The 23,961-nt window shown below is 52.0% G+C and overlaps 2 protein-coding genes across 5 annotated transcripts in view; one reads left to right on the forward strand and one right to left on the reverse strand.

The window, feature by feature from the left end:
- HPS4 (HPS4 biogenesis of lysosomal organelles complex 3 subunit 2) lies at nt 1-22,262 on the reverse strand. 3 transcript variants are annotated; one of them, XM_040619654.1, is made up of 13 exons: nt 22,202-22,262; nt 20,151-20,681; nt 18,365-18,455; nt 16,583-16,726; nt 13,048-13,155; nt 12,479-12,595; nt 11,008-11,102; nt 9,235-9,307; nt 8,277-8,313; nt 7,493-7,589; nt 5,943-6,867; nt 999-1,131; nt 3-525 (listed from the first exon to the last, which is right to left on the reverse strand). In XM_040619654.1, exons 2-13 carry the CDS (start codon nt 20,189-20,191, stop codon nt 413-415), a joined length of 1,974 nt encoding a protein of 657 aa, XP_040475588.1. In that variant the 5' UTR covers nt 20,192-20,681; nt 22,202-22,262; the 3' UTR covers nt 3-412. The 3 variants fall into 3 exon arrangements, with proteins under 3 accessions (XP_040475586.1, XP_040475587.1, XP_040475588.1); XM_040619652.1 differs by having other exon boundaries at nt 1-525; nt 16,583-18,455; XM_040619653.1 differs by having other exon boundaries at nt 1-525; nt 16,583-18,455; nt 22,158-22,222.
- The window catches only part of SRRD (SRR1 domain containing), a 16,360-nt gene continuing 14,634 nt past the window's right edge, over nt 22,236-23,961 (forward strand). The window contains exon 1 of one of the 2 annotated variants that reach the window (XM_008686740.2): nt 22,236-22,428. In XM_008686740.2, the coding sequence (XP_008684962.2) occupies nt 22,280-22,428 (149 nt within the window). In that variant the 5' untranslated portion in view covers nt 22,236-22,279. The remainder of the gene's footprint in view (nt 22,429-23,961) is intronic. The other variant, XM_040619655.1, reaches the window with a different exon arrangement.

The raw sequence follows: 23,961 nt of genomic DNA on the forward strand, positions 1-23,961 counted from the left end.
AAAACAAAGTAACTAAAATACTAACCACCTCTATTTTCTAAACAAAAAAGAAAACGCCACCACCACAACAAAACCTGTTAGTCTGGTACCCACCAGACTAACCCGTGGGTATCTTCTGGGTGTGTGACGGGTGAGGGGAAGCAAACATTTTACTTCCTAGATTCGGGCCGGTCTGTTTCTGTGAGCACGTGACTCAAGTTAGCGGGCAGCAGTGGCTCTCCGGCATCGCTTCTGGCAAGAGACAGAGGCCCTCTGTCCCATGAGAGGAGGTGATGGTGGGCAGGGGAGTGGATAAAAGGAGGCCTTAAAGAGAATCACTGGAATGTTCCATTTTGTTATGAGTAAGGCTGTGGCCCGGACCGCTGGGAAGGCGGCTCTGGGTGCAGGACTTCGGGAGGGACCCGGGGGACACTCACCTGACGGTCATTTCGTACAGCGCAGGCAGCTGGGCAAAGTCTGAGTGCATGAGGCTGACGGCCCGGAGGAAGCGGCGGTCCTGGGGGGTGGCCGTCTGTGGCAGGTTCGCTTCCGGAAGAGGACACAGAAGTTGTGGGTAGTGGACTCCTTCCCCACCCTCCCCACCCCAAGAGCAGGGGGCTCGGGGCCATGGGTGGCTCGGGGCCATGACTGCAGGCACCCAGGGTGCTGGGCCCTTCAGCTGTCACCAGGTGACAGACCACACACTGTCCCTGAGAATGAGCAACACTGGTTTCTGCCCATGAATACCAAAATTTCGAGGCAGACCTTATCACAGATATTTGAACGTGTGTGTGCTCTCTCAAAATGTTGGAGAAACAACCAAAAAAAGACAAATGAGTAAGGAAGTGTTTGCCAGGCGAATTCTAAACTCAGTGGGAGCTGGCTCCCAAGCAAGAAAGCGGCATCCTAAGTGCAGTCCACAACTCTGGGCACAAGCACCAACCCTGGGGGCGCCAGCCCCAAGTCCTCACCCCCACCCCTGTCTAGGAGGCGCCCGGGCCCCACCTGCCTCTCCCTACCGGTCAGCACGTTCTGGATGCGGTCGTAATGCGTGAAGTTGTACGTCCTGCTGGGGGAGGCAGCCGCGTCTTTGGGTAGCGTCTCCTTCAGGTGGACCTCCAGCCCGTTCAGGGACGCCAGGCTACTGTGGTACTGCAAAGGGGAGGCAGACGTAACCTCAGCAGGCCAGTGCTTAGGAAATAATGACCCAAAGAAAATCTGCGTGGCCAACTGATTTAGCAAAAAGGACTCTGCCTGGTGTTTTTACCTGTTTTTAGAGAAGTACTAACTTCCGTCCTTACGTTCTTTTTTTTTTTTTAAAGATTTATTTATTTGAGAGAGAGAGCGAGCAAATGCGGGGGGTGGAGGGGCAGAGGGAGAATCTGTACACCCTGTACGGAGCCCAATGTGGGGCTCGATCTCATGACCCTGAGATGATGACCTGAGCTGAAATCAAGAGTCGGACGCTTAACCGACTGAGCCACCCAGGCGCCCCTCCCACACTTATGCTCTAATGCTTTCCTAAATTGTAGAAGAATCAGAAAATAGAGGTGAACAGAAAAGTTGACAAGGAAGAAGTGAAGAAAAATGGCCCATAATGTCCCCATGCAGGCAACAGCCGCCGCCAGCACCCTGGTAGGTCTTCCTACCGTGACTCTCCCACCCGGGCTGCGTATTTTCACAGCACCGGCGGCCGGGCCCACCCCCAGTGCATCTCACCCGGGCCTGGGCTGAGCCATCTCCCACTGTCTGCCACAAGCTCCCCTCCCTCCGGTGCATCTAGAATGGTACTGTTCTTGGAAGGACTGAGAAGCAGGGGTCAGGTGGATTTCTGAGCTCTGTGGTTCAGACGAGGACTCCGGTGGAGCACGGCTGTCTGGGAGGGGAGGCCCAAGCACCTGTACTTTAAAATCACCTCCCACGATGAGTCCTGTGCAGGTAGAGCTGAGGGCACTGGCCTATACCTTTTTGTGTAATTTTTTTTATAGAATAAAAATGGGACCAAACCATAAATAATGATTGACGCTCACACTTTGTAGCTTAATGATACAGCACGAACTACCTTCTTTGTCCTTAAACTATTCTTCCGCAATGTCAGAACGTCATTCTCCAGTGGCTGCGTGGTATCCTTTGAGCTTCACGTGGGACTTGACAGAGCACATCAGTCACGTCCCGAGAAACTCAGTCTGAAACAGGGCCTCCCCCCGTCCCGGCCCCGAGGCAGCTTCAGCCACAAAAAGGCCACTGTCCCCGGGCTCACCCTGGATCAGCCTCTTTCCTGGCCAGAGGTTCGGGGGCAAGTTATGGAATTTTCTGTGTCTTTTTTTTTTTTTTCCTCATCTGCAAAATGGGACGACTATAGGACTGCTGGGTGCACTAGGTGAAATAAAATATATGAAGGCCCACTGCAAGCGCTAAAAGTGCTCCCTGGGGGAAGGCATTTTTATAGAGCCAAGAAAACGAAAATTATGATCAAAGAAGAGAAATCTTTTTAACGAGCACTTAGGACTTGTCTGTGGAAGATTATCCAACAGCCGTGTAAAAAAAAATACGTGCACGTGAAAAGTACAGAGATGCAAACAGCATGGTCTGAGGTGCGCGTCATGAAGCTGAAATGTTATTATTGCTCGTAGTTTACGGAGCTGACGTGAGTTCTATCCGCACAGATGCTTTCACTGCACGCGTTCATCTTCATGTCCCCAGTGCCAAGCAGGGTGCCAGGTGCACTCCTAAGTAGGTGCTCATTCAACATCTACATACAATGAACAGATAAACGAGCATATCCAATGCCAAGCACATTCACCTTATGGGCTACTCGGTTTAAACCGAGGCGCACAGTAGACAGTCAGCGGACCTACGCCCGGGGAAGATAAGCACAGTATCTCTGGGTCAGATCACCGGTCTGGCCTAACCAACATGGACCTTCACCGATGCTAATGAGCCTATTTGAATGGATGCGTGCGTGTGCGTGCCCATGCCTTCCCTTCAACAGGAAGTCAAACCACAGTCTCACTGGAAGGTTCTGGGCCTTAGGAACCTGGTAACCGTCATCCCTTCCATCCTGAGCTGGTGCCCAAAGGAAGGGATGATGGGAACAGAGTGAGGCACGTGAAAACCCAAGTTCTCCCTGTAGGCACCGAACTCTGCTTCTGGAATCTTCTGCCTAACTTGTACTCAAGATAAAATCACTTAAGCATAAACCCATAACCACAAGATGTTATGTCAGATGACATGTAGACAAGTTTTTACTGGTAACCAATGCCTTCATGCATACGAGGGGTTATTAAACCATGGCCTGTGGGCCAAATCCAGCCAGTGGCCTGTTTCCATATCGCCTGAGAGCTAAGAATGGTTTTTATATTTTTATATAGTTGGGAAGAAAAATCAAAAAGATTCATACTGCGACAGATAAAAATTATATGAAGTTCCAATTTCTGTACCCATAAGTAACGTACTACTGGAACACAGCCTCTACGTTTATTTACAAACCGTCTGTGGCTGTTACTGTACCCCAACGGCGGAGCCGAGTAATTGGGCAAAGCTGAAAATACGCGCCAGGGGTTCCTTTACATTACAAGTTTGCCAACCCCTGATATACACTAGCACGCGTGCGATCCCCACAACCGCCCCAGGAGACAGGAAGCTGGGGTTAATTACTGGATCCTCCAGCTTCTAGTCGGTAGTAAAGCAAGCGGCTTGAATGTGAGTGTGTGCAGAAGAAAGGATGCAGTAGCACACCTTCCACCGGAAGCACTCGGTTCATGGGGAGAGGGGTGCATTTTCATGAAGTGTTTTACACTCATACCCTGGCACTCACCTCAGGCCTCATCTACTGTACACAGACAGCTCGAAGTCCTACTGTAGCAATGAATAATTGATCTGATCGCTGTATTTGAAGGTCAGTGAGATTATCTTGGGTTTTGAGCAGGAAATGATCAGTGGCTCTATGCTGCCCCCTGGTGTGAGCGTGCTGTGTTTTCTCGGAACCAAGGGCTACCTCTCCTCGCTGCTCCCGCACCCGCACCCCCACCCCCTTCCACCCAGCTCCAGGCGCCCACCTTCAGCAAACATAAAGAGGTGGCAGTTCATCCACTGAAAGACAAGATGGCAAAGGACATGAGGGTCCCTTGGGGCTGTGTAATATGATCAAGGAGCCCTTTCAAAAGGCCCGGTGGGGGGGCTGTGCTTACTGTCCTATCTGAACTGTGGTTTACCATTCTACAGGGGGCCCACTTTTCTCAACAGCAGCAGAGGGTCTGGAGGGAAATCAGGTCAAGTATTTTGTATGCAGTTCCAGGACAAAAAGGCAATAAAAGATCTCTCCCGATTATAAAACAGACAGCCTTCGGCCTGATCAATAAAGCCCACTCTCAAATCAGCAAGCTGATCAAAATTAGTTACTCCCGACTCCTTTTAGAAAAGAGGAGTTTTTCTCCTTCGTTACACAGCATCCCTTTCCTGGGGCCCACCTCACACCAAACCCTCCTTTGCATGAAAGCTCACGGAGGCCGCTGTCCGGACACGGAGGAGTGGTGTGCGACAAACCAAGGCCGATCGCTCCAGGGTCAGATGAGTGGGGGAGCAGACGGGTGGGGAGACGAGGAACAAGCCAGGATTCTGGACCCTGCACCTTGTGTGGGTCCTGGTAAAATGGGAGTTACGGTGCCCACCCCCAGTGCTGCTCTCAGGCTTGGCTGAGATAGCAGACGTCAAGGCTTGAGCAGCCACTGAATGCAGACTACATTTTAATTTCCTTCCTTCCTCGGGAGCCACCTATGCTATTTTTCCTTTCTCTTTTTTTCTGGGGGGGGGGCAAGGTAAACATAGCATATCCAACTTCATTGCATCCAAATGCTGGGCCTTCAAAATAACCCATGTGCAGCTTGGCACGAAGTGGAAGGGGCCACGAGTACCAAGGCTTCGTCGGGAGACGACAGACAGCACTGCAACCACGGGCCCCGTGGTGCTGGCGGAAGAGGGTGGCTAAGTCCCTCCCAGCTGCGGTGAAGGAGGGTGCAGGAAGCAACCCAACCACCACTGGGTGCTGTGCGGTCTGTGGAAAGGGGAGATAAGCCAGCAGGCCTGGAGGTGGGCAGCCTCTCGCCTCGGGGCTCAGCACTGGGGAAGCTGCCTTCCCTCCTCCGTGCTCCAAGGTGACTGGCTCACTCTCCTGCGGGAGCCCTGCATGCTAATAAGATCGCCTTAGAATAATACAGATTTAAGAACAGAAACAAGGCAAGCCCCAGGACACCATTTGCCCTGCAGCTATTTCAACCTGCTGTTCTTCCTGCTACCACTTCCCTGCCAACCAGGCGAGGCTGTTACTATAGCAACTGGGGCTCCAGCATGGGTCTAGGCTCTGAGAAGGTCAGTTCACTGCTCCCAGTGCGGAAAGGGCTGGAATACTCCAAGAGGAGCCTTCTGGAGCCCGTTAGCATTTCAGATGGCCCAGGCCCACTAGGAAGGAGCTTCTGATCACCACGGTTCAGGGGAGGGAAAGTGCAGCCTTCTGGAATACTCCCCACCCAGGCTGTAACTCAGGCAGAGTACAGACTCCAGCCGACACAGAACCTAGAGCTGCCCCGGGGGGAAGGGAGGCCCACGCCCCTGGCCTTGCTCCCCATGTTCACCTGTGTGCTGGTGCTCGTGCTGCCTCTGAAGGGCAGAGCCCGTCAGCACCCCGACACTGCTGGGGGGAGCCAGAGCCCCCCCGCCCTGCACTCTGAGGAAATGGAAGAAGTGGGGAAGGGCCAGAGAACTGGACTTGTGGGACACCTCTGCCCCCAGCACGGTGCTCTGCCCGGACTCGCTCACCCCCACCAAACCCGGGGCGTAGGTACTCCCGTCATCCCCACTGTGCAAAGCAGGTGACCCATAGGGTCACGAAGCCCTGCAGGGTGCTGCAAGGGGAGCGCCTACCCCGCCGGTCCCCGCTCCCGGGAGGCAGGTCTGCGCCCACTCACCACCTCCTCGATGGCGGCATCGTCGCCCCGCAGCGGCTCCTCGGCCAGCAGGGACAGCACCAACCCGTTAACGCTGTGGGTGTAGAGGTTCGTTGGCACGAGGCCCATACAGGATGCTGGGGCTGACCCTGGGTCCCTTCTGTCTGCGGAGGGACCGTTGTCGTCCTGAGACTCTGGCAAGGCTGAGCCGCCGGGTGCTGAGCAGCTGTCATGAGCCCCAACACTCCGCTCCACGCCCTGTTCCCCCTCGGGTAGCGCAGTTCCGCTCTGCCTCAAGTCTGAGCAAGGCCATGACCGAGGCCTGCTCGTCCTTCCGGGGAGGTGGTCTTCCCTGGGAAAGGGGGCTTGGCTGCTGTCCCCTGGAAGGTCGTCGTGTTGTTCCAGGGCCCCGTTCTGGCTGAGCATCTCGGGAGTGGATGGGGAGAGGACGCTGCTGATGGCCATGACCACGGGCGGGGCATCACGTGACTCGGGTGCCGGGTCGCCAGAGTCCCTGACAAATTCCTCAAAGCAAGGACCGCCACCATCTGGGGCGCCCGTACTCGGGAGGGCAAAATAACCTGACGATGTTTCTGTTTCCTGAGCTTCTGGAATGTGGATGGCAGACAAGTCTGGTTCCTCCTCCCCCCAGGGCAGATGAAGTTCCTTCACCAGGGAGGAGCCAAGACCAGGACCCTCGTCCCTGGCAGGGCTGTGCAATTTTGCTGGCTTGATGTTCTCCAGATCACAGCCAGGCAAGTGCCCGTTCTCCCCCTTGCCATCTGGCCATGCTACGTCAGGACACGCAGACTCAGGAGTGGCTGCCAACATCCAGGCCGTGGGTTCCACGTGGCCAGTGGCGTTGTCTGTCGGGGCACTGGTGCTCTGAGGGTGCGGAGGCTGCTGGGCCGAGCACTGCTGGAGTCTGGCTGGTGCTGCAGCAGGGCTGGCAGACAAGGCAGACAGACATGAGGGAGGGGCGCCCGGCCAAGTGCAGGGCAGAACACTAAAGAACCGCTTTCCTAAAAGGCAGGGCCACTGGTGACAAGTGACTGCCTGGGGCCACAGAGCCAAAGAGGCCTTGGCGGTCAAACCACAAGAGTAAAAGGAAGGCAATGTCTGGCTCTCAGGGCTTCACACGGGGTTACTGGATCACCTGTGGGGACGGCAGGGCCTGCTGCGTGACAGCCGGCCCCCTGTGCAAGTCTGCTCTGAGGCAGGCCCTGAACTGCACGCTATACACACACTATTTCCAATTTTGACACCGAGCCCACGAAGTAGGTTATCACTGGGTCTCCCTTACAGATGAAAACCCTAAGGCTCCGGCAGGGAATGGACTTGCCCAACATCACACAGCTGACAGGCGGCAGATCTGGGACTTGAAACCCACACCCATCCCATGATACCGGCCTCCTGGTATCTACACGCTCGAGTTCCAGATGCCCCATCGACGGCGGAGCGCAGAGAAGATGGCATATGGAAAGCTAGGATGTGCAGGGGCTCGTGTGGCTACACCCATGTGGGGGAGTCCCCCCAGCACGGTCTACGAGGATCCCCTGTGGCCCCAGTACCTAGCTGCCTGCTCCCTCGGGAACTCGCGGAGACTGGTGGCCTCCTCTTCAGTCAGGAACACAGGCATGATGCGGACATTTGGGGGTAGCGCTGCTCCTAGAATCACAAAGCAACAGGGACAGGGCTTAGACCTGGGCTGGGGAAGATGGAGGGGCAGTCACAGCTCTTGGGGGAGACGCATCCAACCCACACGCCAGCTCAGAGAGCAGCGCTCTGACACACTCCTCAGCCCAGAAGAAAAGACACAAAACCGCAGTGACAGTTTCCATGCCCAGCAAGGAAGGAGCCCTCACAGGCAATTTTACTCCTCATGGCGGAGAAAGGTGACTTTTGGGGGAAAGAAAATCTAGCGGTAAAAAAAAAAAAAAAAACCCAAAACAGATAAAAGCTGGAAAAAAAGCACTTCCAAGTGACTACACGGATCTGCCCTAACCTGCGCTTCCAAATAAAACAAAATAACCGTCTCAGGGACGGCTTTCTGGCCGCCACCATTTATCTTAGCCCCTCCTAACCAGGATCCCCCAGACCTAGTTTGAGCAGTCTCATAACAATGAGTGAGGAAGCATCTGAAAACAGGGATTTAAAAGGTACATCTGAAATCACGAGCCTTGCGATCAGGATTCTGATGGGCAACTTTGCTCTAAAAGCTCTCGTCTGTTCTCCTAATCGGTGAACAGATGCGATAGCCCACGGGACTGCTTGGCCTCTCCCGTGACATGTGTAGGGGACAGACAGCATAAAAGACCGTGTTCTCAACAGGCAGTGACGCATCTTGCCACTCACCCCGTTCCTGCGGGCCACCCCCTCCTGCAGGTCTCCTCTGCAAATAAACACACACACAAGTTGGCGCCGGGGACTGCTTTCTCCTCCCGACCCAATCATCAGGACTGTGCCGTGCCATCTGTTCCTGAAACTTAGCCAGGCCCAGAATGCTGGCCCCCACCGCACGCCAGCAGCCAAGCAGATGGAACAGAAGCTCCCCCAAGCTGCCTGCTCACCACCACAGCCGGGGTCAGGAGAGAACCTCCACCCCACACAGGCAGCAGCCCCCCCCCCCAACAAATGCGCATCAGGCTTCACGCTCTGATTGCTGTTTTCCTCCTCTGGGAATGAAAGCGAGAATGCCTGTTACCTTTTATGCCTCCGGAGAACGCATCTGTCACCATATTCCCGCACCTGCCACCGCCCTGGCGTGGAACACACGCACATTCCAGAGCGACAGGTATGTGAACGCCCCGTGAACCTCGTGATGAACGATCTGACCTAAACCAAAGGCTATGCGCGAGCTCTCAGGTTTATTCCGATTCACGATCGAGGTGACAATCCTAATTTTCTCCAAAAACTGGGAATTTTCTCCAAAGAACCTTCCAGACAGTTCAACCAAAGGTTCCAACATAACCCACCAAAACGAAACAAAAACCAAGAACTCTTCTAGCCAGCGTGGCTTTCACTCCTATGAAATGAGGTGGCTTTCTTTCTTTTTTTAGTGGCTCGTTAAAAAAAACTCATGTTTCAAGGTACGTAATTTCACTACAGACAAAAATTCCCCTCCCTCCCCCAAAATCACATATAATTCCATCACCCACAAGCTAACGCTGTTCATCTGAGGCGTATTTTCCTTTAAGCTTATGCACTTTTTAAAATATTTTGAAATCACATTATAGAAAATTCTATTTTTTTTGCTTAAAAATAGATGTTCTGGACAAAGCCTCCCAGCCAGGGGGATGGAGCTTTACCATACCTGGTGCCGAGATGCAGCTGGGTGAATCAGGACCTTGGCCGTGAGAGAGGGCGGGAGCTGGGTGCTGACAATCCTAGGTCACAGGAACGAACACACCATGAGACAAAATACATCACAGGACTCTGAACTGGAAAGATTCCTAACACCCTAACTGGTGAGGATCTTGGGAGGTGGGCGCCTGGGTGGCTCAGTCAGTGAAGCGTCTGCCTTCGGCTCAGGTCATGATCTCAGGCTCCTGGGATCGAGCCCCATATCGGGCTCCCTGCTCAGCTCAGCTCTCTCTCTCAAATAAATAAAATATTAAAAACAAACAAACAAAAACCACAGGATCTTGGGGACAGAGCCAGTGGGAGTTTCAACTGGCAAAGCCCTTTATGGAGGGCACTCTGGCCATTCCTACTGAACTTCAAAATGTCCAAACCCCCTGACCTGCCTTGTACCAAGATTTTGCATGCTGAAGGGTACTGATTCTAGAAAAAAATGGCCAAGTCATTACAGAAATGGGTAAACCCCCTAATGCCCAAAGAACAGAGAGTAGTCAAGGAAATCATGGCATAGCCATAACACCAAAAGGTGTGCAGGATTCTAAGAATGAAGTAGACCAGCATGGATCGATAGAGAAATCTCTACCGCACACGCGGAGGAGCCCGTTTACGGATGTGGCAAAGATAAACAGAAGCAACGTCCACTGATGTGCCAGAAACACAGGGAAAAGCAAAGGCTGGGCATCCAGATGCTCACAGTGGGTCTGGGCTCAGAGGGACCTGGAAGCTGAGCTCCGTGTCTTTCTGTCTTGGTTCGGCTTTTTTTTTTTTTTTTGGTTTCACAATGAGACCCTGTTCACGCATTAGGTGTATGATTTAAAAATACGTAAGCAATGTGACATGAGAAGAGGAGGGAAATATCATGCTTGATGCCATGCCACTGGTGAGCCTGGAGGCACCACGAGCAGGTTCCGAACTGTCCTCGTGAGCAAAGAGGAAAGGCATGACGGTGTGCTGTGCCGAGGGTCACTGGGAAGCAGGGTCTGCGCTGGGCCCTTCTCTGTTCGCCCTCTCATTTCGTTCTTTCCCAGTAGAGAAAACTCAGCAAGCAACCCTCCCGGGGTCACAGGGCCGGGAAGGCGAGGTCAAAACTGGCAACCCAGCCCATCAGGCCCCCAGAACTTCTCCAGCCACACATTCATCCAGCCGTCAGAAAGCTCTGGACGCAAGCAGCGGTCCCCCATGAGGAGAGCTGCCTTGGACCATGCGTGGAGGGGCCCTGAGGCCCTCGGGCTCGCTCCGATGCCCTCCAACTATGTGAAGAAGTGTGCTGAGATCTCAGAGGCCAGCCGAGAGACAGACCCAGCCGAGAGGCAGGCAGGAGTCCGAGCAGAAGCAGGGCTGGCCGCAGCAAGTGCACTGGAGCCCCAGACAGCAGGAGGGCACTGCGGCAGGCCTCCCCACCCCTTCACCTACAGTGTTGGCCTCCGACAACCTGTGGCGCTCTGTGTTAGCATTTGGTAGACTGATTAACCATCAAGGGATGCCCCATGCTGAGACTTAACATGGGTCGGTCTAAAACTGCCTGGGCCATACTTGCCAATTTCCTGGCTTTGCTGAAAGACAGGTAGGTCCCCTGGGTCAAATCTAAACTACCTGATACTTGCCAAAGCAGCCCTCTTGGAACTGGCCAGGGACAGAGCTCCCCACCCGTGACCTGGAAGTGGCCTGGATGGTCAGTTCTGCGGCAGGGGCACGGGGCGCAAGAGAGGGGTCTGGCGTTACTCACAGTCCCTTGTAGAGGATGCAGCCGGCTAGAACGTGAGGGGAGCGCTGGCAGGTCTGCAGGATGAGGGCTGCCTTCAGCAACAACAGGGGCTCCACCTGGGCCAGGCGAGAAGCAGAGCCACAGATGAGCGTGCCCGCCATCAGCCGGGGCGGGAAGGCAGGGGCTTTATAGGACGGGGGGAAAGTCATAAGCCAAAACCGGGGAAAAGGAGAAGGTGCCACGTGGTACCTTCTGTGTCACATCTTGGGTCTGTATTCCACCTTTCTATACCCAGAACTGTGGGACAATGCAAAATGCCACATGCTTGGCATGGGGGTGGCTTCCGCCGAAGTGGGAAGGTGCGGTGAACACAGCAGATGGCCACTCATAGGGGGCAAGGTAGGTCTCTGCTCAGGAGACCCTGACTCTGATGCTGAGACCAGGAGGCAGCGGACAGGAGAGCCTACCCCTCAAACACAGGCTGAGGCACCAGGTAAAACCACACCCCCCCCCCCCCCTCTGGAATACAAGCCCCACTGCCCCAGAGCTGGCTTCGTGTGGCCTCATAACTCCGTCCCGTAACAGGAAATGAAAACATCCCGGTCTCTCACTCTGAGAAATACTCCTCAGCTCCACAGTCCTTATAAGAAGTCAGTTGCCTAGAAGTCCCTAAAAATACCAGAGAAGGATCTGAACCTGGTCAAGAGTCACCAGCAGTGACTAAAAGCCGCCTTCCTGTTTCCTGCTGGCAGCTAGGATCTCCGAGCTCCATCGCCATCAGAGATGCTCCTCCCTCACATCCTTGAGACAGTGCCCGGTCCCAGCCGGCCGTTCCGTAAAGCTCTGGGGCCCACTTCGAACATTTGTCCCAACAGGAACCAGGAAAACCTGTCTCCATTTCTAGCCAGAGTCGGGCCACCTCCCCGTCAAAGGGACCCTCTTAGCTACTACAGTGAGACGCGGCCCACACATCTCAGGTGCTGGGGGCGCAGGCGGTCGGTTCTTAAGGGGATACAGCCTCGCGTCTGCCTCTGGCCCTTGCCAGTGAGGGTGTGATGTCCTCCAAGATCAAGGGCACTGAGCAACAGGCAGGGTGGGCGGTCGGGCCGGCCGCACAAGCAGCCTACACGTCACTGAATGCAGGGGCCAACGGAACGGCGCTGGGACTAAACACTCCCCAGCACTCTCTCCCAGACAGAGAGACCTGGTTTTTAAAATGTTATCACTGAGCATTTTTGATGCTGAGGACACAAGTCAATCGTGGAATATCCGTATCGAGAGAGACGGGCACCGTAGATGCCAGAGTTCCACATGTCTGGGACACTAGCGAAATAACACCACCCTCTACTGAGTATTTACTTCGGGCCACTTTAAGCACTGTCTCGTACCGTCTAGACAGTTGTGGGAGCGGACACTGTGACGGCAGTGTGCGGGTCAGGGCAGCGGGCTCTATTCCTTGACATGAAACGGGGACGGGGGGCGAGGGTGTTACCTGAGTTCGGTCCAGGTTCCAGAGGGAACTGAATATCTTGTGCAGGTCGCCGGTGTTCTTCAGAATCTGTTCAATGAAGGTGTCCCATTCGGCGCGCAGGTCTTCCTGAGAGCAGTTCTAAAACGGGAACCACCTGAGGTCAGCGGCTGAGATTCTGCGAGACACACTCTCCGGCGAGGCTCCCTACTCCTACAAAACTCGCTCCTCACGCAGGAGACGGGCCAGGAGGCAGGGCCTGCTTTAAACCTCCTATGCACACAAGACCCCCACCCTCCCCCCGCCTAGAGAACTCAGCCACCACAGACCCAGCGCACGTGCAGGGGGCGGGTGGCAACCGGGTGGCATCCTGCTCTTGCCAACAGTCCCCGGGAGGAGGACGTGGGGACAGACATTTGCAGTGGATGTGACCTGCACTACTGGGGAACAAAGGCATCTGAGAGGGGCTCCAAGGCCCCTCGACCTTGTTGCTAGACATGCTGTATTCACAGCAAAGTCGAACAGCCCCTAGAGTAAAGCTGTGTTCTGGCAACATCGGGTTTGCTGAAGATTCCTCGCTACTGTCTCCATACCTTGTAAGCCAGAGAAACAGGTCCATTGTAAAAATTAAAGACTCCAATGAGCTGATCCAGAAACTGCTTGCAGCTAATGTCAGGGAGCTCCACTGCACAGCCCAGGACCTGGAAAGAGGGAAACCAGAAGATGGGCATTTTCCTCTGCTTTGAGTCCAAGCCTGGAAGCTCGGGGTTCTGCAGAGCTCAAATTCACTGACTCACTGATACTGATGGGTCTACCCTAGGCCCACACTGTCCAGCCCAGCTGGTCTTCAAGACAACAAATACTTTTTGTATCCGCTCGTGCTGTCTCACCTGGAATGCCCTCCTTTCTCCCGTCTATTTGTCCACAGCTCTCCCGTCCCCTCAGTGCCTGAGGCAGATTCCAGCACCTTCGCGGTGCCCGTTCTGATCACTCTAACCACTGCTAACCTCTTTTCCCAGCCCTTACATTATCAGGACTGTTATCTGGGCACTGGATGCTTAACGTGGTTTCACTACAAACACTGGACGGGACTCCGACTGCTTCATGAATGGCATTCTCGTCCCTTCAGCTGGATCAAGTGCTTCAGGAAGGGAACTGGCTGACTCATTACACCGTTCTAGAGCCCCAGAACGCTGCCGTGGGGCTTAGTTCCGCAGAAGAGAAACCTGTGCTCAGTGAGAAAGCAATCTGGCTGTACGTTTAAAGAGCCCGAAGAAAGTCTGTATCCTTTGACTCAGTGATTCCACCTCTAGGAATCTTTCCTGAGGGAATCACCAGAAACTTAAGGCAATAAAGAAACCCTGGCAGAGGCAGAAAACAAATGAACAAATTCCCCCTGAATGAAAGCTCCACCGGGGCCAGGATCTTTGCTTTATTCACTGATGTAATCCAAGGGTTTACCACAGTCTGGCACATGGTCAGTGCTTACCTCTTCCCTGATTAATCTACAGATTGAATGCAACTTCTAATCTGAAGCTTTCTTTCAGAAACTGACACACTGATTCTACGAGAGAAACTTACAAAAGACCTAAAAAATCCGAAGTTGTCTTGGAAAAGCGTAAAGCTGGAGGACTTAGACCATCTGATGTCAAGACAGTGTGGTACTTGTACGGGATCTTCCAACAGATCGATGGAAAAGAAGGGAGCCCAGAAACAGACCCCCACTGCAGAGGTCACCTGATGGTCAACAAAGGAGCCAAGGAACCCAAGCGGGAGAGTTTTTCCAACCATGGTGCTGGAGCCACTGGATATCCATAGGGAAAAAGAGGACCTTTGACCTCTATTTCACACCAAGCACAAATATTAATCCCAGATGGGTTACAGAGCTAAGTTTAAAAGCTAAAACTATAAAGCTTACCCAAAAAGTGGGAGAATGTCTTCTCCAACAGGGCAGGGAATGGTTTCAGACAGGATACAGAGGGCAATAACCACAAAGGATAAAATTGGCAAGTTAGACTTTGTTAAAATTAAAATATTCTGGGGGCGCGTGTGACTCTTGATCTCCAGGTCATGAGTTTGAGCCCCACATGGGGTGTAGAGATTACTTAAATAAACTTAGAAAAAATCAAAATGTTCTGCTCATCAAAAGACATCATTGAGAAAATTGACAGGCATGCCACAAACTGGGAGAAAATAACCTTTAAAATATATATCTGACAGGGGTGCCTGGGTGGCTCAGATGGTTAAGCATTTGCCTTCGGCTCAGGTCATGCTCTCCAGATCCTGGGATCAAGTCCCATGTCGGGCTCCCAGCTCAGCGGGAAGTCTGCTTCTCCCTCTCCCTCGGCCTCTTCCCCTGCTTATGCTCTGTCTCTCTCTCTCTCTCTCAAATGAATAAATAAAATCTTAAAAAAAAATTTTTTTTAATATATATCTGACAAACAGCTGACATGCAGGACACAGAAAGAACTCACAAGACTAAGTAAAGAAAGAAAACCTAATTTTAAAAACCAGGCAGAAACGCTTTGGACGGACACTTCTCAAAGAGAGACAGACCAGTGGTCATTACTATCCTTAGTCATTAGGGAAACGTAAATGCAAACGACAACGTGATACCCCTCCACGCGCAGCAGAATGGCTCGAACTGAACAGACGGACAGCATGTGTTGACAAGGATGTGGAAGAACGAGAAATCTCACACATGGCCGGTAGGAGTGCACCATGGTACAACCGCTGGGGGAAAAGGTCTGGCAGTTTCTTATGAACATCCACCTACCCTGTAACCTTGCAAATCTACACCTAGGTGTTTACCCACGAGAAATGAAAAGTCATATCCATGAGACTCGTCTAGGAATGCTCCTAGGGGCTTTAGTCTTAATTGCCCCTAACTGGACACAGGTCATGTCTCTAGAAAAAGAAAAGTGAGTACCCAGACCGCTAGATCCAGACAACGGACATTCAGACGATGCTGGTGAACAATGAAAAGGAACGAACTGCTGATACGCGCCCCACGAGATCACACGCACGACAGGAGCCTGCGGAGCGTCCTACACATCCTATTTCAGTCCTGGGACTTCTAAAACAGGCAAAACTCATCTGCGGTGGGAAAAAAATCAGAACAATGGCTGCCCGGGACTTGGGGGTGAGAATTCATGGGATGTCGGGGAGCTGCCCAGAGTGAGGCTAATATTCTGCATCTTGATGGGCTTCTGCGACACACGGAGCGTTGTTGTCCATCTGCATTAAGTGGTAAGCTCGAGATTTGTGTGTTTCAGTGTATGTAACTCGTACCCCAAAAGGAAAAAAAAGCACAAACCACTACTGAACTCTAATGAGTGTTACGCGCAGTGAAGGACTTGGGGGGGGGAGGAGTATACCAGTGTGTGCTATCTTGGCAAGCATTAAAAACTGGATTGCTGGAAGATGAAGGGGCGGATGGAGAGATGTAATAAAGTGACTGTAATAAATAATATCTATAACAAAATAGTAACCACAGAACCTAGGAAGTCTGAGTGTTCACTGTAAAACTCCTTCAACGGTTTGGTACGTGAGAAAATGGTCATCATAAAATGTTGGCAGGCATACCCACAGAGCTGAATATACCACCTCACTCTTCAGCATTCTTTCACCTCGGAGATCAGGTTTAAAGAAGTGCAGGCATGGGACCATAAGGCCCTAGTGTGTATGGTGCCATCAGCTGTAAAGAAATGGTTTTCATTATTTTTTTACTGGTTCCTTGAAACCTAACATCTATATACCAATGTCTTCGAGTTTCTGGATCATTGACCCGTAAGTGTGGGCAGTACAGAGGAGAAAAGACAGAGGTGGAAAACACGAGCTGCATCCCAGACAGAACTTCCACAGGCTGGCTGCAGTCTCTCAAAGGCAATGGGAAAGCAGCCCTGTGCAACGCGGGACAGGTTAGAAATGTGCTGGAGAGCACTCGGTTACAGTGGCACGTGCAGAGAGGGACAAAGGAAGTGTAGACGGTACCACTCACAGCCCCTGCGGGTGCACAGGGGATCCCAGGCTCCAGAACACCTTGGCGACACAGCACTCATCACCGACACAGATGACTCACGGCAGAGGCAACACCGGAGTCATGAGTTTTCGGTCTGGTCAACTTACCCAAAGGAACTCTCCATCCACCTTTACGGCGAACTTCAGCTTCCGCAGACGAACGAGGGCTGGAGCAGAGGCGGAGATGTCAGAGATACAGCGCACGACGCCCGCAATCTGTCCACACAGCAACTCCTGCTGGTCGAGCAGGGTCTGTGGGAAAGCAGCAAAGTCCGGGGCTGGGGAGGAGCTGAAGCTGTCGAACTCATGTGGCATCCCTTCGAGCAGGGGCTGAGGCCACAGCGGACCGCAGACAGCAGCCGACAGGCCAGATCCGGGCTGCTGCCTGGTTTCAGATGGCCTGGGACCTAAGCGTGGTTTCATATTAAAGGGTAGTAATACCAACAACAAAGAAGAACATGTGATGTCGACCTTCCGTGGCTGGCGAGGCCTCCATATTCACTCCTGGGCCCCCTGCCCGGGAGGACGGAACTGCCGCGGAACGTCCACAGCTGCATGCACACGAGGCCTGTGCAGAACTGGGGTTTTGTTCCTAGGACTACAGGCCCATGCGTGGGTAGAAGCAGGAGCCTTTGGTCCTTATTCTGATCCCCTGCAGAGCGCCCAGAGCGGCCTGCATTCATCCCAACTACCCAAGTGGGAGCGTGATCACGTGAGCAAACACAGCCCTCCTAACCGGTCTTAGCATTCACTAACCTGCGGGGCAGCCAGACATCGTGTAATGCAACAGAAAATGTACACACTTATGCAAGAAGTCTTGCATAAGAGAACCGAACTTGAACTTAATCAAGGCTCTAGATCTTACTGCCAGTGTAAAGGAACTACAGGGGAAGATCTGAAGTGACACAGCCAGGCCGGTGACGGGTAGTAAGGAGGGCACGTATTGCATGGAGCACTGGGTGTTATACGCAAATAATGAATCATGGAACACTACATCAGAAACTAAGGATGTACTGTATGGTGACTAACATAACATAAAAAAAAATTATTATAAAAAAAAAAAGAATGACCAAAAAAAAAGAAATGACACGGCCTTGAGGAAGTGATGAGGCCGATCCAGAGTGTGGGGCCTTCTGACATTTTACTGCACCTACACTCCCGCTTCCTCGGTCATTCAGCGGCGTAGCAGGGAAAGGGGCTGGGTGGGTGGGTGGCTGAGGAGCGGTACACGGTCAAAGAGACTTAAAATACAAAAGAAGCAAATGCAATGTGTGGACCTTGTTTGGATCACGACTAGGAAGTGCAGGGGGGGAGGTGGAGAGGGAAGGAGGGTGGGAGGAACAGAGGAGCAACGTCTGATTAAGTAACCTCTCAGACAGGAAGGCAAAATTGGAATACAGACAGAATCACATGATATTAAGACATTATTATTACTAATTAACTGGCTGGGCTTGTGATACTCTCCTCTCTGCTTTTGTATGTGTTTGAATGAAAGTGTTTTCGGGGCGCCTGGGTGGCTAAGTTTGTTGAGCATCCGACTCTTGGTTTCGGCTTGGGTCATGATCTTGGGATTGCGGGACAGAGACCCGAGCTGGGCTCTAAGCTCAGCGGAGAATCCGCTTGAGATTCTCTCTCTCTCTGCCCTTTCCCCAACACACACGCGCACTCACTCTCTCTCTCTCAAAAGAATCTTTTAAAAAGAAAAAGTGTTTCCAAAAAAGAAAGAAAGAAAGAAATTTTTTAAAATTAAAAAAATTTAAAAGTGTTTCAAATGAGCCCATCAAAACCTGGGAGCAAGGGGAGGCAGACAGAAAATCGCTGTATTTTTGCAAAGCCATCACTCTGAGGCAGTAGGAGCCCCACGGAAGAGTAACCCGCGGTGGTGCTTACCTGAGGAGGGTAGAAATAACAAATGCCAGCTCTTGTTGGATCTCCTTCTTCCTTTACCTTTGAACCATCATACAGGAAAAAATAATTCCACCTGGCAAGGGAACAGAACGGAGCCATGTTTCCTTTCATCCAGTGATCAAGGCATTTTAAAACATAGCTTCCCCTCTCCCAGCGCGAGATGGGCTCATTACTCAGTGGTTGAGAAGCCTTCTGGTGGCCCCAGAAGAGAAAGAACCCAGTAGTTACAAAGAGATAAGAAAAACCACTTCACGAGTGCTGTCCAGTCAAACTAAAAATATGCCTCTATCCAGCCTTCAGGAGGTCTGGTCTGGCCGAAAAGACCGAAGAGTGGCTGGAGGAGAGACAGAGCACCCAGGGCCATCTCTTGTTTGAGACACGGACCTTCACCATACAACTACAGGGTTTGCTATGCTGTCTTTTAAGGCTCTGATAATAAAATTAGTTAGGGACGTCCTAGCTGCCCTGCTCACAACTGCTGGGCACGATGATCTCCGGAAACAGCCCTTGGATCAGAAATTCACGCATTCATTTAACAAGCAGTAAATGAGGCCCCACAGTGTGCTCTCCCTCCGCCAGACCTGGGGCCGTGGCGGTAAAAGGGAGACAGTAAACATACAGTTTCAGTGCAGGCTAGGGAGTCTATAATGGGAAAATGGGGCTCATGAGAGTTCACAGCGGAGCCCCGAACCCTCTCTGCCTGGCAAAACCCTAACAGTTAAGAATAACTCTGACACAACCCTTCATCAAACTTCTGATTTCCTCCACGCACAGGAATCTCTCGTCTCAATTTCCATAACCCTCCGTTCTTCGCAAAGGACTCTTACAGTCTACTCTGCAGTGTAACCGCCACTAACCTGTTTAAGACCACAGAGCAGACTCCCGAAAGGCTGGGCCTGGGTTTTACCTCTCTGAAAGCACAGCCATCAAGCTAGAGCGTAAGGAGGAGGAGCTGGGACCACTCTGTCATCCGCATTCTTCTCCCTGGCTCTTCACCCTCCCCCTACCACCCTCCCTGGCTCCCACCTTTTCTTCATGATGACAAGTGGGAACTCTGTTTCTAGCACAGGGCAAGTCCAGATCAAAAAGCCTCAAAAACGTGTCAAACCCCATTCAGAAACCCCACTGCTGGACCTCGTTTACCCGCTCCTTATGCTCTCTGGGGAAAAGCACCCTCACTCAGGCACACAAAAGAAAACCGGGGTGTCATTTTGAGCGGCTCTATCTTTGTGCCTTCTGCACACATAACCGGTCACCAAGTCCTGCTCATTCTATTTAAACCATGCCTTTTGCTTTCATTCCTCAATGAAAAGTTTGCTCAAGCAACTGACAAGAGAGGCTTAACCCAGTTGGGGCTGAGAAGGGAACTGCGTTTCAAGAAGACATTATGTAACACCCTTCAAGAGGCAGACTGGCCAAGCCTCTTCTAGTGATGGGGCTCCCACACTGCAGCCATTTCTTGTCCCTTATCGCTACAGCACCCACACTGTCATCAAAGCCGGCTGCGTGAGCCGGCCATGGCCATCTTTTCCACAGTCTACCAGCAATGCTCGACTCGCTCTGACACTGCAAGGTCACAACCCGGCAGCTCTGGAGAGAAATGCTCACATGCTTGATTCGCCTGCTCAGAGGAAAAAAATGCCTTTTATCCCCCACCCCCACCCCCTGCCAGTGAAATCAAAACAGCCTGGCTGGGGATTTTCAGTTAATCCAAAACATGGGTCCAGCAGCCCAGCAGGAAGTAAGCCACGCAGGCCTTGCTACTCACCAGGAGGCTGATGTCGGCTCTGTTGAGGTCGCGGTGGCCATTTACTTGCCAGTCGCACTCATTCTATTTATTTGGTTTTTCTCGTCTAGGATCGCTTCTTGCGCCCCACCAGCGACTGTTCCTCTCTGTGTCTGGTCCAGGAAACCCAGACACGAAAGGTTTAAATGTTTTCAGCCACAACTGTCACCTGCTTGGTTTTCATTCAGCATGAAAGTGCTACTTCCTTCCCCGCAGGCTCTTCGTGGCCCTGAATACCTCCACACCTCTTAGAACTCTGAGAGACAGTATATAATAAAGCAAGAGAATGCTACCAGAAAAGTCGAATCCGCTAAGCTGGTTCCATGAGCATCAGCATTCGGGCTCTCTGCAGCACGACCTCTTCAAAAAGCTCCTGGCCAGGAAAGCCCAGAGAGGGAGATGCATGCTGAAGGAGGTGTTCTGAAGAGATTCCTAGCTTGTCTGGTTCAAGGCCGTTCTGAAGATTCTTTTCAACGCTGTGAAGCCTCCCGTTCAAACATCAGTGCCTTGGTCCTAAAATAAACCCCAGGGAATAGATTATTTCAGAAACCCATGAGAGAGCATGTGACCCAGCTGGGTTAGGCAAATGGTATACTTCAAAAAGAGTCTTCTAGAAAGTTGAAAATTTGTTTTTCAGAACAAAAGAGAGAGTGCTGCAGGACTTCAGAGTAACTTCCTCAGTCTCTTTGAATAGTTATGCCTCACAGAAGATAAAATTAAGTAACTAGCGTGAAAAAGCTCTGTGTGCCAAGGACAGCTATACAAATAAGGCGTTGTTGCAGTAATAATGGAACCCAAATTAAGGAACTGTCACCTTGACAGCTCAAAAGTAATCTGAACATGAATTCCAGAGCTGGGCAAGTTTTCAAAACAAAATGGGAGTTTAACAAGTGGCTTTCAAATTCCAACAGACGATTAAGTATCATGGAATTTCATAGTCAGAAGGGTCCCTGACATCATTTACTCTCATCTCTCGCATTCTTCAAAAATTACCTTGTCTCTGGCTTACTCCCTCCAGAGACACAGGCAGCTCATAGTGTTAACTTTATCCTTCCACGAAGCTAAAAGTGGCCTCCCAGTAACCTCCCCACACTGGTCTGGATAACCCTCCAGGAAAACAAAACAGGGTTTAATTTTTCCACAAGAGAACCCCTTGGTCCCTTCAGAACTGTATTTCCATGGTGACTTTGTCCAAGCTTGATGTCCCAGAGACCGGGTTTCAAATGCTTGCTCACCATCTTTCATCCTCCTGGGAATACAGGGGCTTTTTAAAGCTCCTTTCCTAGAAAGAAGTACCTAGAGAGGACCCCAGTGACTCTCTGAGGACTATAAAATCTCTCAGTTTTAGATATCTTGAGGTGAGCCCTCTATGGGGCCATATTCATGGGATTCCTGTGGAGGGGCAGGGAAGCTACTAGAATCAAGGACAGCAGGCTGAAACCCCCTATCCCTCCTTCCCAGAGGACTGGGCCCTCCACTGCCAAGGTCCACGCTCTTATCTCTGAAACGTCCAGAAGAGGCCAGTAATGTCCCTGGGGTATGGCAGGGGCCGGGATGTGTCCAGAGAAGGCTCTGGCAGCCTGGGAAGTTGCAGTAACGACCGGAGGGAGCCAAGAAGTGGCCCGCAATGGCTTGGAGGCAGGAAGGTGGTGGTGTAGGAAGTGGCCTCTGTGAGTCAGCGGGCCAGGAAAAGGGGCGCTAACCACTGCGATTGGGTACAGGCTAAGGGCACTGGCACGTGCCTGGCCTCAGCTCCAGGGGGCTGGGAATTTGTGAGCAAAGGTGGGGAGGCTGGTGGGGGGGTGTCCACCGGGGCCCGATCGCGGAACGGAGAAGCCGCCAAGAGGCGCTGTCGGCCAGGGTCTCGCGCGCCCCCCCGCCCCGTATCCCCGCGCCGCCCACCGCCAGAGTAGCCCGACAGCCCGAGGCTCGGGCCGGCCCCGCAGTGTGGGCGGCAGCGGGGCGCCAGCAGCTCCCGCCGCCCAGTACCTACGCACGCGGCGGAGAGACCCCAGGATCGCGCGCCAACACACCTACCGCCCCCTACAATTCCGCGAGAGCTTGGCGCGCGGTGATGACGCCCAGCGTCGCGCCGGTGACGTCAGAGGGCCATGGCGGCGGCTCTGGAACCCTGGCAGACGGCAGCTCCGCGGAGGAGAAGGCGCTCTGCCCCGCGCCCCGCTCGGCAGCGGGGGCCGGACCCGGAGGCCGATCCCGAGGCGGACTGCGGAGTCGTGCTTCTTCGTATCCGGGAGGCCGGGTGAGTGCAGGCACGGCCCTGGGACCGAGTCTCAGTCTCGCCATCTGTAAATGGGCAGAACTTAGGGTTACTGTGCGAATTTAACGGAGGTAAGGAGCTTGTTACAGACTGTATCATAGTAAAGGTTATCATTCCTGTTATTGCACTTTAAGCTGCGTGACCTTGGGCAAGGTATGTAATCTCCGTGCCTCCGTTTTCTTAGCTGAGATACGGACCTGAAAATAGTACCTGTATAGGCTTGTTTTGAGGATTTAGTGAATTAGTTAATATAACCCATTTTGACACTAAATGTAAACCACGGTGCCTGGCGCGGGGTAAACGCAGTACCAGCATTTGGTATTAATATTATAGCAGTATTGGTTATTGTTATTGCTAGCTCTGGGAAAGGAACACCAACGTGATTGTCACTCTCATAATTACCATCATTAGTTCATTGAGGAGCTGCTGTGTGCCTGCCACTGGCTTAAGCATTCTACACACTTTATCAGTTTGAACATCTCAGTCAGCTAGGGTCCTGACAGAGCTCTCAGTCTTAGAAACACAGATAACGTTTGGGATCAGATTTCAAGCCCCTGTCTTTGCAGCTCCAAAACCTGTGCTTCAGAGCTCTCCATTAATGGGGCTTATCCCAAACCCTCATGCCTCCATGCTTTGCCCTGAACCTTACAGCTTAGATCAGTGCCTAACACAGAGGAATAAATGTTACCTATTTTTGTTACTATTGTGTTTATTCATTTGCAGTCCTTTAAGGGCGTAGTAACAGCGTTTGTTAGTGATTCAGATCAGCCGCTGAAGGACCATCCCACCTGAGAGAAATTAAACCAATTTTATGTGTTCCTCTCCCCCAGAATTAGGGTCAAGAGACAGTGATGACATAGAGGTTACCACTGAATTAAAGAAGTTGGCTGCCCAGCCAACTGAGCCTGAGTAGACAGCAGCAGAAACTCTTGGTAGGATCTCAAAAGAAACCTATGAGATGGAACATGCCCAGGGATTTGGAAAACCTGTAAGGCACTTTCCGTACACCCTGCATTGTTATTCTTCCTCAACTTCTTCAGGATCCCCCCAGGAACTCCCTGCTTCTTCCTGGACCCCTACGTGTGATGCGATGCCCACTGCTCTGAGTAGACAAGAACCCAGCTCTTTTAATGCTAATCTTCTAATGCTGCAATGAACATGGGGGTTCATATCTTTTCAAATAGGTGTTTTTGTTTTCTTTGGATAAATCGCCAGAACAGAAATTGCTAGATTGTAGGGTAGTTCTATTTTTAATTTTTTGAGGAGTCTGCATACTGTTTTCCACAGTGGTTGCACCTACTTACGTTCCCACCAACAGGGCACCAGGGTTCCCTTTCCTCCACATCCTCGCTAACGTTTGTTTTTCTCGTCTTTTTGATACTAACCTTTCTAACCAGTTTGAGGTGATATCTCCTTGTTCTGATTTGCTTTTCCCTGATGATTAATGATGTTGAGCATCTTTTCACGTACCTGTTGGCTCTCTGTATGTCTTCTCTTGATAATATCCATTTGGAT

This window comes from Ursus maritimus, unplaced genomic scaffold, assembly GCF_017311325.1.
Source record: "Ursus maritimus isolate PB19 unplaced genomic scaffold, ASM1731132v1 scaffold_33, whole genome shotgun sequence".
In the NCBI taxonomy this organism is placed as follows: domain Eukaryota; kingdom Metazoa; phylum Chordata; class Mammalia; order Carnivora; family Ursidae; genus Ursus; species Ursus maritimus.

Coding starts and splice junctions, on each gene's coding strand:
- HPS4 (XM_040619652.1), bottom strand. CDS start 16,897: ATGAAACCACGCTTAGGTCCCAGGCCATCTGAAACCAGGCAGCAGCCC. Junction 1,132..5,942: donor ATGCCGCCATCGAGGAGGTG/GTGAGTGGGCGC, acceptor TCCCCTTTGCAG/TACCACAGTAGCCTGGCGTC. Junction 526..998: donor CATCCAGAACGTGCTGACCG/GTAGGGAGAGGC, acceptor CTCTTCCGGAAG/CGAACCTGCCACAGACGGCC.